This window comes from Falco punctatus (assembly GCF_963210335.1).
Source record: "Falco punctatus genome assembly, chromosome: 4".
Taxonomy (NCBI): Eukaryota; Metazoa; Chordata; class Aves; order Falconiformes; family Falconidae; genus Falco; species Falco punctatus.
This window is the reverse complement of record NC_137583.1, coordinates 47,872,934-47,886,918: the sequence shown is the minus strand read 5'-3', so window position 1 is coordinate 47,886,918 and position 13,985 is coordinate 47,872,934. Positions and strand designations below refer to the sequence as shown.

The 13,985-nt window shown below is 55.7% G+C and overlaps 1 protein-coding gene across 3 annotated transcripts in view; it reads right to left on the bottom strand.

The window, feature by feature from the left end:
• Positions 1-13,985, bottom strand: part of CSNK1G2 (casein kinase 1 gamma 2) — a 46,324-nt gene that overhangs the window by 8,505 nt on the left and 23,834 nt on the right. For all 3 annotated transcript variants that reach the window (XM_080385934.1, XM_080385936.1, XM_080385935.1), the window contains one exon: positions 7,377-7,873. In XM_080385934.1, the coding sequence (XP_080242060.1) occupies positions 7,377-7,563 (187 nt within the window). In that variant the 5' untranslated portion in view covers positions 7,564-7,873. The remainder of the gene's footprint in view (positions 1-7,376; positions 7,874-13,985) is intronic.

Genomic DNA, 13,985 nt, shown 5'->3' with positions numbered 1-13,985 from the left:
CTGGGAGGGGGCAGTGTCCCAGTCCAGGCCTGCAGGGATGTGACTGGCCAAGGCAGGAACGAAGCTGGGACTTGCTGTTTCTCCCAGCCACAGCCCTGCATGGAGAGGGGCCGCCCTGCTCTGGGGGGGCCCTCCAGAGTCGGGGGATGCTGCTTTGTGGGCAGTGGGACCACGCAGAGGGTGACAGGGAGCAAGGACCCCCAGGAGCACTGAGGCAGCTTGAGGCACTGCAGCTGGCAGCAGTTCAAAGACACCGCAGGTAGGTGGAAATCCCTTCCCCAAGGCTGGGGTCACTCCTGGGGATGCCACACGTGTGTACGTGTGTATGTGTGCACACATGCATGCGACTCAACCTCATCCTTTGGGATGCTCCCACCCACCCGAGGGTGCAGGGGAAGCCAGGAGCAGACCCACAGCACGGCCCAGACGGAGGAGCTGGAAGGGCAGCCACGCCACCCCAAAACCCTGTAAATGACCTGCTAGAAAGCTCAGCACCTTCACAGGAGTTCTCACACCCATAACTACAGAGAGGTTGAACCAACGGGGTCTGCACATCACTCATCCCAGAGAGGAAGAGAGCATGAGGAAGGTGCTACACACCTGAAAAGAGTACAACCTCCGCCTCGGGTCCACAAAAGAAAAGATTACAGAGGTTTGCAGAAACCTTCTGCCAGAGCCCTTCAGGACACCAGGGAGGTGGGAGTTAACCGCAGCAGGTTCCCTTCCACAGCACGCACAGCCAGCAGACACGAGATCCCACTGCCTGGCATGTGCATATCTGATGGAGCTGCATCTGTCTCCTCGGATTTTCTCCAAGCAATTTGCTCAGGGAACAAGCTCCTCCTGGCATAAGATTTCATCTGCTCTGACTGCTGCCCTCCACCTGAAGCAGCAATAAATCCTTGCCGGGTGACATCAGAGCCAGCTGCTGAGCGCCAGCGTCGGTGGCAGGATTATGGGAAGAGGGATGAATGGGAGATATTAATGGAGTGGCTCCTCCCAGGGACCAGCTCTGCAGCCAAGGAGGGACTCAATCCTGCTGCTTCACTGACCCTCTCCCATCCCAGGGGACCTCTGCCAAGCCACTTTGTCTCCTGCCCCTGCAAAACCAAATCCTGTCATAGCAATTTGGAAGGTGATTTGGGAGGGCAAAACGCCTGGCTAACACAAGCATACGGCAGACCCAGGGGTTTTGGCCCATCACAGACTGACATTCCTGGGCAAGAGGTGGGACATCCCCCAGACCCGGGCACGGCTCCAGAGGGCTCAAGGAAACCCTCAAGTTCGTTGGGAACTTGGTTGGGGCAGGGAAGAACTGAAATCTTGACAGACCCCAGTGCAGCTCCCTCACCCCCACTGCTAGCAGTCACCTCCCAACAATTTCACGGGGAGAGAAGGCAGCAAGCTGGCAGGGAGGAGAAGCGCGTGCAGGCAACTTATCTTCCACGCACCAGGACCTCTGTGTTTTGCAAACAATCGCAAGGGAGAGGAAGTCGGTGGGGATGCAGGGGCAGGCAGAGCCCAGCCAGGCAGTCGTGGCTCTGCCTGTGACATCAGCAGAGTCCCCACGTGCGCCCCAGCTAAGGTGGGCTCTGGCCTCAAGGCCGTACAGTTCAGTCCAAAAAAATCCCTGCTGCCTTCACAGCAGCAACATGCAATCAGAAAACTCACAGCTGGGTTTTCCCTGAGGTTAAGCTCAGCCTGAAGAGGGAAAAACCAACATGGGAGGATACCTGCCAGAGGGGCCTGCAAAACCCACACAGCACAGCAGGGAGGGAAAAGGGAAGGAGGCAGGAGCATCCCCAGCGGGACCTGTGCTTGAAGAGGTCCACCCCATCCCTGTTACATGGCATCTGTCCTGCCCCCACCACGCTGACCCCCCAGTGGTTTGCTAGCACAGAAAGCTACCCACAAAAATGCTCTGGGAGCAGCCCTCCCCCAGCCCAAGAAACGAGTCCAAATCATTTGATACCCTCACGGTTCACCCCTTCCTGTAATGCTCGGAGTGCCTGGACAAAGCTGATACAAATGACAGGGGAGCAGAGAGAGCACTGTCTAACCATCGCTGCTGTCTAACCACCACCATCCTCTTCCTCTTCTCCAATTAAAAAAAAAAAAGGTGCAAAGAGCAGAACTGGTCTATCATGAGAAAAAAGAAAAAAGGCAAAAGGAAAGAAAAAGCACAAGAGCAATGAGGGAGGGCTGCAGGGTCTTTGTCTTGGCAGGGTCCGGCCAATGCTGGGGAACTCCCCACTCCAGCTCCTGCAACTGCCCCCATGCCACCCCCTCCGCCAAGCGCTCACTAACAATGATAACTTTTGAACACCTAAAATGTGCTGGAGTTCACAAAGTGCCCCAGGGGAGGACTCAAGCACGCAGTGCTGCATGATTCATAGAAGAAAAGGTGCTTTTGAAAGAAAAAAGTGGCAAGATGGCCTGCAGAAAGCAAATTATTCGCATTTGCAGAGAGGCCTTTGCCCTGCTCAGTGCTGGCGGCACCTCTGAATCCAGCTGCCGGCATGTGCAAGATGCAGCGTGATCAGAGCCGTGATCAGAGCCAAGCCAAAGTCACCCATGGGAGGTGGCAGCCAGACCTGGGGTCCCTATCATGTTTAAAAGCCGGACATGGCTTTCCCTTAACCCGGTGCTAACCCCCGAACTGTCCCCCTCCTGAAGGCGCCCTTGGCAGCAGCGTGGTCCGGCACCTGCTCCTGCAAGTCACAGCAGCCCGAGGACGAGCCGGGCTCCCGACCCAGTCCCCATCCAAGTGGCTTCCCCTGTGCCAGCCCCTCCACCCAGCACTGCCCTTCAGTCAGGGCATGGCACCACACTGACCATGCTGGGAGCCTCTGCACTATGGCCCTGCCTGCAGCAGGAGCACCGAGTTGCTTCTGGGCACTGGGACCAGTAATTTGGCTTCTCTGGTCTCCAGGCGATGCAGCTGAGGAGCACGGGAGACGGCAGCTCTGTGCAAAAGCAGCCAGGCACTGGCCCAGCACCGCAGCCCCAAGCTGCATCAGTCCAAGAAATGACAGTTCCTTGGAGCACTGGGGTTTAATACCATCACAAAAAAAGAAGTTATTTTAGAGTTTGACCTTCCTCTTAGAGGAGTCTCTGAAAGACCAAGAAGAAAAACAAGTGTGAGCCATTAGCAAAGGAGGCAAGAGGAGCAGTTAGCTGGCAGCACGTGGGCTCTTCTCTCCCACAGCCTACCCCAAAGACCCCCATGAGCCGCCTCCGGCACGAGGTGGGTCCGCAGCTCCAGCCAGCTGCCTTTCAGAGGTGGCTGAGCCCTTCACCACAGGCGCACGTAGGTCTCTGTGGAGCCAAGGACAGAAGCGTATCACGTGCGGTGTGCTGAGCCCAGCCTGCATTTTCTGCAGGTACCTTTTGCAGCCCCCAAGAAGTAACCCCCCTGCGGGTAGCCAGGAAGCTGCAGGCTGGGGGTGAGAGCCACAGCTCAAGAGAGCTTGGGAATGTCCCCAGCACTCGCACGTGACTGTTCAGCTGGGATGTGGCCCCAGGCCAGCTGTAGTAGTGACCTGCTGCTGGCTCATACACTGCGCAAGGACACCCCCCTCTCATTTTCTTCCCTCCAAAATGCTGGGTTTACTTTTAAAAAGTAAGGTAACTTCTAGCTTTTAATTTTGAAGAAAAAACACTGTGTTTCCAAGCTGCCATTAGAAATCAAAGCACCCGTCTGGGGGAGAGGGACGAGCACTGGAAAGCTGCAAAAAGCACACTTGCAGAAGGTTATTGCAGGAAGAACAGAAGCAACAGTCTCCACCGGGTCCCCATCCCTCCCAGCACCCTGGTGCAGCTCTGTGGCACAGCTCTACCAGAGCATTGGCCTTGGGCCAGGCTCAGGGGGGTGGCCATCAAGGAAGCCCCCTGCCCAGCAGCTCCTGGCTCCGAAGTGTGCTTCTGAGGCAGCCCAGCAGCAGGTGGAGCTTAGGGAAGGGGGCTTTGATACCACCCAGGTACTTCGGGCTCCTTTTCGACCTTTCTGGTTAATGACTGGGTTTTCATCCTTTCCGCCTGTCCCAGCCCACCCCAAAGCACCACTGAGGAGCTGCTATGAGATGCCTGCTCCAACGAACCCTCACCGCGAGCAGAACGTGCTGGCCTGGCTCCCGGGGGCACAGGGAGCTGGCAGAGGCAGCGGGCTGCAGGCTCCTGCCACTCGGCTGTAGCCCAGTGCCAGGGCACATGAGCCATCAGCCACGCTCCAGTCACCCCTGCTGCCACCAGCTTCCTCCTGCCTTGTGTTTTAGAGGGCAGCGTCCAGCTCTGGCACAGATGGGCAGGGGGGAGGCTCAGGGGGCTGCAGGCTGCGGATGCTGCCCAAGGCTGTCTTTGGAAAGTCCCACGAGGAGCTGGGCTGGCGCTTGGCCACTGCTGCAGACTGGCCAGGGGAGAAATAAGCTGACTGGGGCATGGTGCCCTGCCTGGCCCAGGGTGAAGCACCAGGACAGCATGACCAGGAGGTAACAGGACCCACCACCTGCACAACCTAAACCTGCCCCTCGGTAATCCCCAGGCAGCTTCCCCCCAGATCCCATATGCCAGAGGGCTGGGGCAGCCACTTCGCTCCAGCTCCCAGCCCAGCTCTCCAGTCACGCTCGTACAGGGAGGAACAGGCCAGCAGTGCCACCTGACTGGGAGAGGGGCTGGCACTACGTCTGTGTATCGCCCAGGATGCCAAGGCCAGCATGAACACAGAGGGGTAGGATCCAAGCATGGCCCTGGCAGCCAGGAACTCCTGCCCAAGTCATTCCCCTTCTGGCTTCCCACAAATGCCTTATGCCAATTTTTTAAAAAATTTTATTTTTAAACAAATCACTTTTGGTTTTGGACACCTCCGTACCTGGGAGGACACTTGTCTCTATCTGAGGTGGCTGAGCTGAGGCACCCAGAAGGACAGATCAGCACCTGCCTTTTGGTGCAGGGGTGAAATTGGCAAAGTATCACCTGTTTCAGGAAGACATTGTCCTCCACCTCCCACTGCTGGGAGCTGGAGGAGTCACCTCCTAGCATGTTTTTGCAAGATCTCCTGGCTTTTAGGGAAGAAAAAAGTCCAAAGAAGATTTGGGAACTTTTAAACACAGCTACACTTTGACCTCTGCAACAGCCTGCCTTGAGGACCAAATACTCCATTCCCAGGGGAAAATTGAGCAACAGCCGGGGAGCATCCCTGCTCATGCCACCACTTCACAGCAGGATCCCTCTGGTCCCTTGCCATTCATCTGCACTTGGAGGAATCCCTACATTTTGTGAAGTCCTGAAAGCATTCCTGAGCCCTGACGCAGCTCCGAGGCACACCTAAGGAAGAGAGATGTGATTTTAGGAGAAAAGCCACATAGCTGTGGCTTCCACTACTGCGATGAGATCGTGTACTCAGGCCTTTACCAAGTTATGGCCAGGCACTACAGGGTGTGACAGGGCAGGAAAACCATGTGAAGGGACTAGAAGCTTCTCTTGCTGGTGGCAAGGACAAACTCTCGCAGCGAGAATCGACCGCTGCAGAGCCCAAGAGCTCACTGCTTGCCATGAGCAAACTAAGCCCAACTGCTCTGAGGTCCCTGCAGCAGCTCTGCTCTGAATGACCCGGCGTGCCAGTTTCACAGACACTCCCGAGATCCCCAGAAAGTGACGGGGAGGCCAAGGCAGGGGGTCACACCAACCCCCCGTGTTGAGCACGCCAGACAAAGCAACGGCCACAGCCCCAGTTGTATCAGACTCCTGCCTAGAGCACATTCTGGGAAGACAGCTTGCCCAGAAGCATGCCTGCTGCGGGATGTTCACTGGCAAGCAGGGAAAAGGAGGTGGAAGGACACAAGTAGACCCTGCACAGGTCAGAGCCGTGCCAGCAGGGAGGTGCTGGCAGCAGGAGGTGCAGCATTCCCAGGGGGCATCCAGATCCACCTGGGTACTGAAAGAATCAGGTAGTGAAAGGTACAGCAAAATCCCCAAAATACTTCTCCTACAACGCCTGGGTCTGGAGGAAGGATCAGAACCCTTCACGACACCGACACCGGGAGAGACAGACCCTCGAGGCGCTGCTGAACGCGGGAACCACTTGGCTGGATTTTAAACACAGCGTTTTCCCAAGCTCTGCAATTAAGTGGCGATCCCATCAGGGAGTTCAGGAACAGGACGATTTAGCCTGGCACCAGCCAGTCTGTCACGCTGGGAAGAGCTAACATTAACTCCCCACAGACAGAGGCGGCACAGCGAGGTGGGTGAACTCACCCCCACCCTCCGTGCGGGTGCCTGAGCCGGAGCTGCCACCAGCGCCTCCCACCTCCTGCTCCTTTTGCACGCAAGCAGCCTGCCGAGATGACCACATTCACTGCAGGTTTAGCTCAGACCTTGGTTTGAAAAGGCACTGCTTAAAATACCAGGGAGCAACAAGATCTACGGCTGTCAGAGGCTCCCAGCCTGCTCCAGGGCCCGGCTCCTTTCCCTCGTCCTAGGGCACGAGCCCTTTCCCAAAGCACTCGCTGCCAAGGCCGACGCTCTGCCTGGCAGAGACTCCATCAACACGTCCAACACGCATTCCTGGAGACATCCAAGCTGCACTGTTGGCACAGCGGTACCTGGCACTGCCAGGCCTCTCCCAGCTGCCTGATGCCAACCGAAGAGTTAACAGCTTGCTGAAAGCCTCCTGGCACGCAGAGTCCTTGGGAGAGGAGCAAGCTACCCACCCTCTAAACAAGAGTTTGCTTGAACTGTTTCCTGATAAACTTGGTTCAAAATGCAAAGCGACCATGGAAGGTGCTTGGATTTTATTCAGGCCTTTCTCTCTCCCATGCATAAAATTTTAGGAGAGTCTCAAAACCACCAGTTTCAACAAACGGAGAATCTACCTGGCTTAAAATACTGACTCTCTTCCCCAGCAGGGTGAACACCCCACAGGCCCCCGTGCTCCATCCGCTCTCCCGAGGCGCGTGGTGCAGTGGGAGGGCAGCACCCTGTGAAACGTTACTCACCAAGTGTTCCCGGCCTGGGGGACACACGCAGGCCTGCACCGGCCAGCATCGCTTCCAACAGACAGGGCTGAAGCGTAACGCTCTCCCTGACAAACCCGAAGGGCAACAGGTATGGGGAGGAGATGGGAAACACTTCTGCCATCAGCCCTTCGGGCTGTGATGGGCTTTGAAAGATCAAGCACAGCTTGAAGGGGCTGAGGAAAAGGAAACTGAAGGAAGCAAGGGCTACCTGCAACGTGCCGTGCTTCAACACTGTACGGCTGGTCACCACCTCTGGTGCTGACAGTCACAGGCATGTGCCAGCTCCTCCTGCTGCAGGAGGTGGGTACCAGGGCAATCCCTGCACAAGTAGGTACAGCAAGGACAGAAGACAACCCTTCTCACCTAGACGGAGCTCCCCGAAATTGCCGCATCCAATCTTCTTGCCGACCCGGAAGTTGGGACCCACCATTAAGACTCCCGAGTTGGTTCCAGCACTCCGGCTTCCATGACTGCTCCTTCCTCCGCCTGTCTTGGACATTCTTTTACCTTCCTCCAGCTCCCCTTTCCCTCCTCTCTTATCAAAATCCATAAGTTTGTGATACCCCGGCCTCTCCACGGTTACGCTGCTGCCATACAAATCCCAGAGCTGCTGAAAGTTGAGGGGTGAGGAGGAAAGAAGCAGGGCTCTTCTTGGTTAATACACCATCACGGTGAGCGATGGGAGAGTGGGGCGTGGAGAAGAAGGGATAAGTGGCCACCCGCAGGTGCTGGGCTACTGAAATGTTAGTGCTTTCCAAGGTCCCGCCGGGATTGTCATCATCGCCTGTTACACGGAGTTCTTTGGTGGAGAGAACATCCTGCAGAGAGGGTCCTCCCAGCGTGGCTCCTCAGTCTCCCAGCTGTGGAAAGGAGAGGAAGAAAATTAGCACGAGGAACCTAGGAGGCAGAGGACAACAGGGGTCATGGGCTCCAGGCTCCTGCCCCCCGGATAACTCCCGCAACGATGAAGGGTGCCACAAGTGAAGGGTGGGAGAAGCTGGGGTTATCGGGACCATTGCAGGGTGCCCCACGTCTAAGATGCTGGCATAAATAAACAGAAGTCTGACCACAGCGGCAGGTAAAATACTTGATGAGCACCCTCCAGATCGGAGCCAGCGGAGAGTCACACAGGGAGAACAACGTCCCCAGGAGGAAGGGCTGCTGGCAGCAGGGAGACCTTCGGAGGCACCAGCCGAGGTGCTTGGGGCCAGACTGCCGCTGGTCAGACCCAAGAGCCCTCAAGAGCGGAGGACACACGTTAACCACTGCGTTACAGGGCAAACCACGCCAGGCGTGCAGTTTCCTATGAACTGAAAAGAGGATATTCTCCCCAGGCGGCTGCCTGCTGGGAGGGTCCCTGCGTGTCCAGAGGTTGTGGCCAGCTGAGTCAGAGCACTTCCCCCCAGCACCAGCCTCCGCTGCGGCTGGGCCTGGACTTTTGTGCCAGCGATCCTGCGCCAGGACGCGTGGGAGAGGACCCTGTTTCTAAGCAGCCGTACGTGTGTGTGGAATGACCACACTCAGGGCTCCCATGACAGCCTGCCCAGGTCTGCCACAGACAGTGGCAAACAGGAACCCAGGACTGACTGACACCCTGCTTACCTCCACAGCAAGCTCCTGATTGCCGTCTCTTCCTCCTCTGCTCTCGCAAACAAACCTTGATTTTAATTGCAAAGCTCGGAGCAAGGCACAGTGGCCAGCAGGGCTGCTGGCTACACCTGGGCAAAAGCTGCCGTGACACTTGCTGAGAGTATCTGAAGGCTGTGGATGCTTGTTCGCTCAGTGGTTGTGCAGCACCTTGCCTACCTTGTGTGCAGCTGCCAGCACTTCCCAGTTAGGCTGGTGGGAAGCCCCATGCTGGTGGACAAACTTGGGGTTCTCCTCAGCCCCCATAAACAGGCAGGACTCAGCTCAGCCCCTCAAACCAGGGAGGTCCTTCCCAAGTGCACACCCCTGCTCGTTGCAGGTGGGTCAGACTAAATGGCCTTTAAAAGGTCCTTTCTGACCCAAACTATTCTGTATTACACAAGCCCCCACCATGCAGCTGATGGTGTTCACACAGGCACAGCTCCACACCGAGGGGAGATCAGCCCCTTGCTCCCTCCTGGAGGGGCAGGACAAGGACCATCAAGCGGCTCCATGCCCAGGGAGCCACGTTCCCAAGAGGGAGCAGTGCTCTCCCTCCATCCAGGACTCCCACCAGAGCTGCCTGGGGGAGGTCAGGCTCGGTCCCTCCTCACAGGGATGCCCATATGGAAGGAAGACAGAGCATGCCAGGAGCAGGACAGCAAGGAAGCTAAACATGGGCTGGAAAGCACAGAGAGTCAGGCAGGGGCTGGGTGCACAGTGGGAGGCCACGTGAGACTGGCAGACTGACACAAGCACGCACTGCCTGCTTCCCCCCGGCACTCATCCTAGAACCACTGAACGGTTTGGGTTGGAAGGGACCTTAAAGATAATCTTGTTCCAAGCCCCCTGCCATGGGCAGGGACACCTTCCACTAGACCAGGTTGCTCAAAGCGCCATCCAGCCCGGCCTTGAGCACTGCCAGGGATGTGTTTCTGGTTTTGCTCCCAGCTCAGCCCTTGCTGCATTTTGAGCAGCCGAGCTGGGAGGCAGCTCTCACCCCTCCCTGCCCACCCCCAGCCCCATTCCCCCTCTCACCACCTTCCTCCAAGCCTCTCCAGGCTCCCGTGACACCCACCAAGAGCCCTTGCTGCTGTGGCCTCCTTACCTGAGGGTTAAACAAGGAAACCCCCACCCCTCCAGCGCTCAGACTTCAGGAAATGAGCACACTGCAAGTCCTGACGCTTGGCCAAACCCCGTAAAACTTTTTATTGGCTCTCAATAGCTATTAATAACAAAAAAAGGTTTCTTGTGCTAAAGGGTGCATGGGGGGAAATGGGGGAGGGTCTAACAGCAATAGAGGGAAAAGACACCCAAGCCAAAGCTCAGCATGGGGGAAGGACCAGCCACATAAGGGTCTGTGGACAAGGGAGCTGCTCCCTGGGGCTGCCCCGCTCCCAGTCCTCACCTGACACGAAATCCTCACCAGGGACCACCACACCATCCACAGCATCCCAGCAAAATGCTGCTGCTCTCCAGGAGGAACTGGAGCTAGAGGTACCAAAGGTGCAGGGTGCTGGTCCAGCTCCTTGGGGCTGTCGCGGGTGCATGACGCCCATCTGTGGGACCTGCCTGTTCAAGTACTGGGGAACAAGACTTACACGTGGGATGGGAGCCCCTGCCTTCCCCTGCAGGCTCTGTCCTCCAGCCCACCACCTCTGGAGCATCACCGGAGCACAGCAGCCCAGGCCACCCCCAGCAGTCCAACACCTAGGGACTATCCTGCTGCACCTGGCACCTCTCGACCGAGGGAAACTGAGGCACACAGAGCCTTCCAGCTTCCCCAAAGGCAGGCAGCCGCTGGCTCCTGCCCTGACGCTACCTTCCCCTGGCAGCCAGCAGGCTCTGTCCCGTGCCAGCAGGAAGCGAGGTGGGAGCGGCAGTGGCGCAGGGCTTCCCTGCGCTTTGTTCTCCCCTAGCCCCGAGCGCACATGGCTGACACGTGATATCCTGCTCATTCTTTGCTCCCCCAATAATTTCCGCTCGGGGTTCGGTGCATTGACGGTGCCCTCCTGCCCGGCTCACACTTCTTCCACCTCTGCCGGCCTCGTGCAAGGACGCCAGAGAGCCATTTCCCCCACAACTTCCCAGAACAGGCGGCAGAGCACAGCTCTGCCCAGGCACCTCAGGAGCCACCTTCCGGACATGGCTCCAGCCACGCACTGGGGAAGGGGAGGCAGCCGGCGATGCGTGGGCCACGGTTTCATACCCCGTTCTCATTTTGAATCAGACCTTTATGTTCAGTCCCAGGGGATTTCAGGCCCAGACTGTTTGCACAGTCAGGCGGCCGACAGCCAGAGCTGAGGGAGCTCCAGCCCCCGCGCTTGGGATTATTTTTTTTTTTTTTAAAGTTATGGGCCAGTCTCTGCAAGTTAATTTCAGACAATGGAGTGCAACAGAGCCCTAACAGAAGAGAAAAATAAATACAGTTTCCTGCGAGCACTGGGAGACTGTGCCGTCTCCCCTGGCTGACAAACACAGGCAGCGGTGTAGCACGACTCTCCAGCCCTGCCTGCACAGCAAGCCCCTGTCCCGGGAGCAGCCCTCCCAAAGAACCCAGCTCCAAAAGCCCAATTTCAGGCACCTAGGCCAGGGCGATGACCAGCGAGGCCACCGCAGCGACGCCCGCGCTGGGGCTGCGTGCCAGCCGGCTGCCGCACTGCAATTCCCCCTTTCCCAAAGCTGGGCGGGCAGAGCAGCAGGAAGCCACGTCCGTGTGAGTCAGGCCAGGGTAAGTGATGCTCCTTCAAACTCTGCCCACCAGCCTCCCCCGTGGGTGAGCCACTGGAGCTGAGGGCTAAGAGGGATCTATTTTTGCATCTGAAAAGCGCCAAGGAGAGCGATGGCTCTCTGTACCTTGGTACAAAAGCAGGACCCACCTCTCTGTGCAGTGTCAGCGACTGGTCAGGTTTTCCATTCTGTGCCATAAAGAGACCTCTAGCCTTTAAAATTGAGAACAACCTAATTAGAAACAGAAACCTTTGGTAAAATCCCAGGACTCCCACTGCTCTGGAGCAAACAGCCCTGCAAAATCTGTGTGTGTTAAAACACAACAGCCTCTGGATGAGCAACAGGGACCCTGGGTCCTGCCACCCAGCATACCAGCATCATGGGGAAGATGCCTCTGATAAAACTGATGGCACATTGTTGCATTTTGAACAGGAATCCTAACCCAGAAGGTCACATCGAGGCAAGCAGCCTCAGAAAACCACCTTCTAGGCTGGATTTGTTGGCCTGGTATCAAATCTGATACAAGACGAGATTAAGAAAACTGCTTTCTCTCTTTGAGGGAGAAGGGGGACGAATAAGAAAAGAAAATATAAATAGGCTTGAAGTTTGGTAGAATAAATTCCAAAGCAAGCTGTGGGTGAGCACTGCCGTGCAGTGTTTACAATGCAAGTGCTCCAAGCCAAGGAACCTGAAAGTGAAATAAGCTGCAAACAAGTGCAAGTGACTTCAGCACCTCCCCAAAACAAAACCATAAAAACAATGAAAGTACCATAAAGGGGGCTCAAATACACTCAAGCAATCATCTGAAACCCAAAGAAGGGGTTCATGACATTTTTGTTGAAATAGTGGGTTGCTTTTATTTGCCATCTGGTTTTAAGTATGCCAGGTCTGCTCCAGTCACATTTACAAGCTTTTCCCTGCAGTCATGAGGGTGAGAAAAAAGGGCTTGGGGGTGGGGGGCTTTTGGTTGGGTTTGGTTTTTAGAGGAAAAAGCTACAATTCTAGTGCCAGTTCTTGTCTCTGAGACCTGTGACTTGGGCTGAAATATCAAGACTCGGGAAATTTCCGGCCACATTTGCAAGCACAAAATACTGATAAGTTGTATTTATTTATTTATTTTAGATTTCTTTCCTGTATAGCGAAACCTTGTGGCTGCCGAGAATGGACTTGTACCATACCATCTGGGGCACATTGTTCTAGGCCCTTTATACACACACAGTGTTCCTGCCCAAAAGAGGTTACAATTAAATGGGGCAAGACAAAAGAGGGGAAGAAGAGGAAAAAAATAGCATCCTGGAGCAGGGCAGTGACTGGTGAAGGTCAGGGAGCAGGTCTGTGGCAATGCTCAGAACAGATTCCAGGTGTCCTGGACCAAACGGCACCCGCCGGCGGATGCGGTGCCGCTACCAGCCACAGAGGCTCGACTGTCCCAAGCCCTGATCTCTAGCAAGCCTTTGGGATGGTTCCTTGAAGCCAGTTTCCTTATGTACTGTGTGCACTTTGCAAGAAGAGAAACACAGCTGCATCCAGATGAAAGAGAAAGGAACACTTCTTGAGAGCACAAAAAAAGAAAAGCCCTTGACACTACGCAGCTCCAAGTACAGATCACTGCCAATTAAAAGCTAAAAATAATCACAAACACCCTGATGTCCCAAAGGATGACCCATCAGCTGGCTCCCAATGCAAAAATCCAAATCAAAAAGCAACTGGTGGCCTTACACAGCTGAAAAGAAAACCCAATAAATTTTAAAGTTTAAGAGGCAGATGAAATCTTAGCTTACAAGGAGATCAAAAAGTCTTAAAACAAAGCAAGATCCAACATCTTTAAAGCAAGCTGCAGACAGTCCCAGATGATGTCTACAAAGGTCTGTAGTTAAAAATGTATTCCAGTCTTCCGTGCCGGCAGCCAACTCTGCTCATGACTAAACGGGAAAAAGCTGTGCCATGACACAGAGGTTTCCCAAAATGAGGGGTCATGGAGAGTCTCACCAGGCTTCCCACAGGAGACCCCTGTAATGGGTATGGTCAAGCCAGAGGTGGGAGCGGAGGCACCGGAGGGACGTGGGGCTGTTCCCTCCTCCGGTGGGAGGACAGGAGAACCGGGGCGTTCTGATGCAGGCACCCTCCGAGGGCTCAGCAATGAGAAAGGCAATGGGCTGCTGGAAGCTTCTAGGCAGCCTGCAGACACTTGAGCTCTACCCAAGTGCATGGAGACCAGCCTCCACACACCATGGCGGTGCTGCTGGGGCCCTCTCCATCTGGCCCACAACCCACATGAGGCCTCCAGAGACCCAAGACAAGCAGGACAACTCTTGGTTCTCATGCACAGCTCTTGACAAGGGGCTTTCCAGGTCAAGCAGGCTCTGGAGGGGAACAACTCATCTGAGGCATGAGCAACTATAGAATGAGAAACAGATGCTGAAAGGGGAAAAAAAAAAAAAAAAAAAAAAAAAAAAAATGTTCATTCCAACCTAATGCTGTGAACTGTAGCAGGATGAAAGGTCCTCCTAGGATGGAGGTTTGTGCCCATACCTGCATCCTCCACTGGGCCACCATGCCCACGTATGCCGGTGGCAGTGGGGAGCAAAGGCCCATGCAGGCTGGAGGAACAAGACA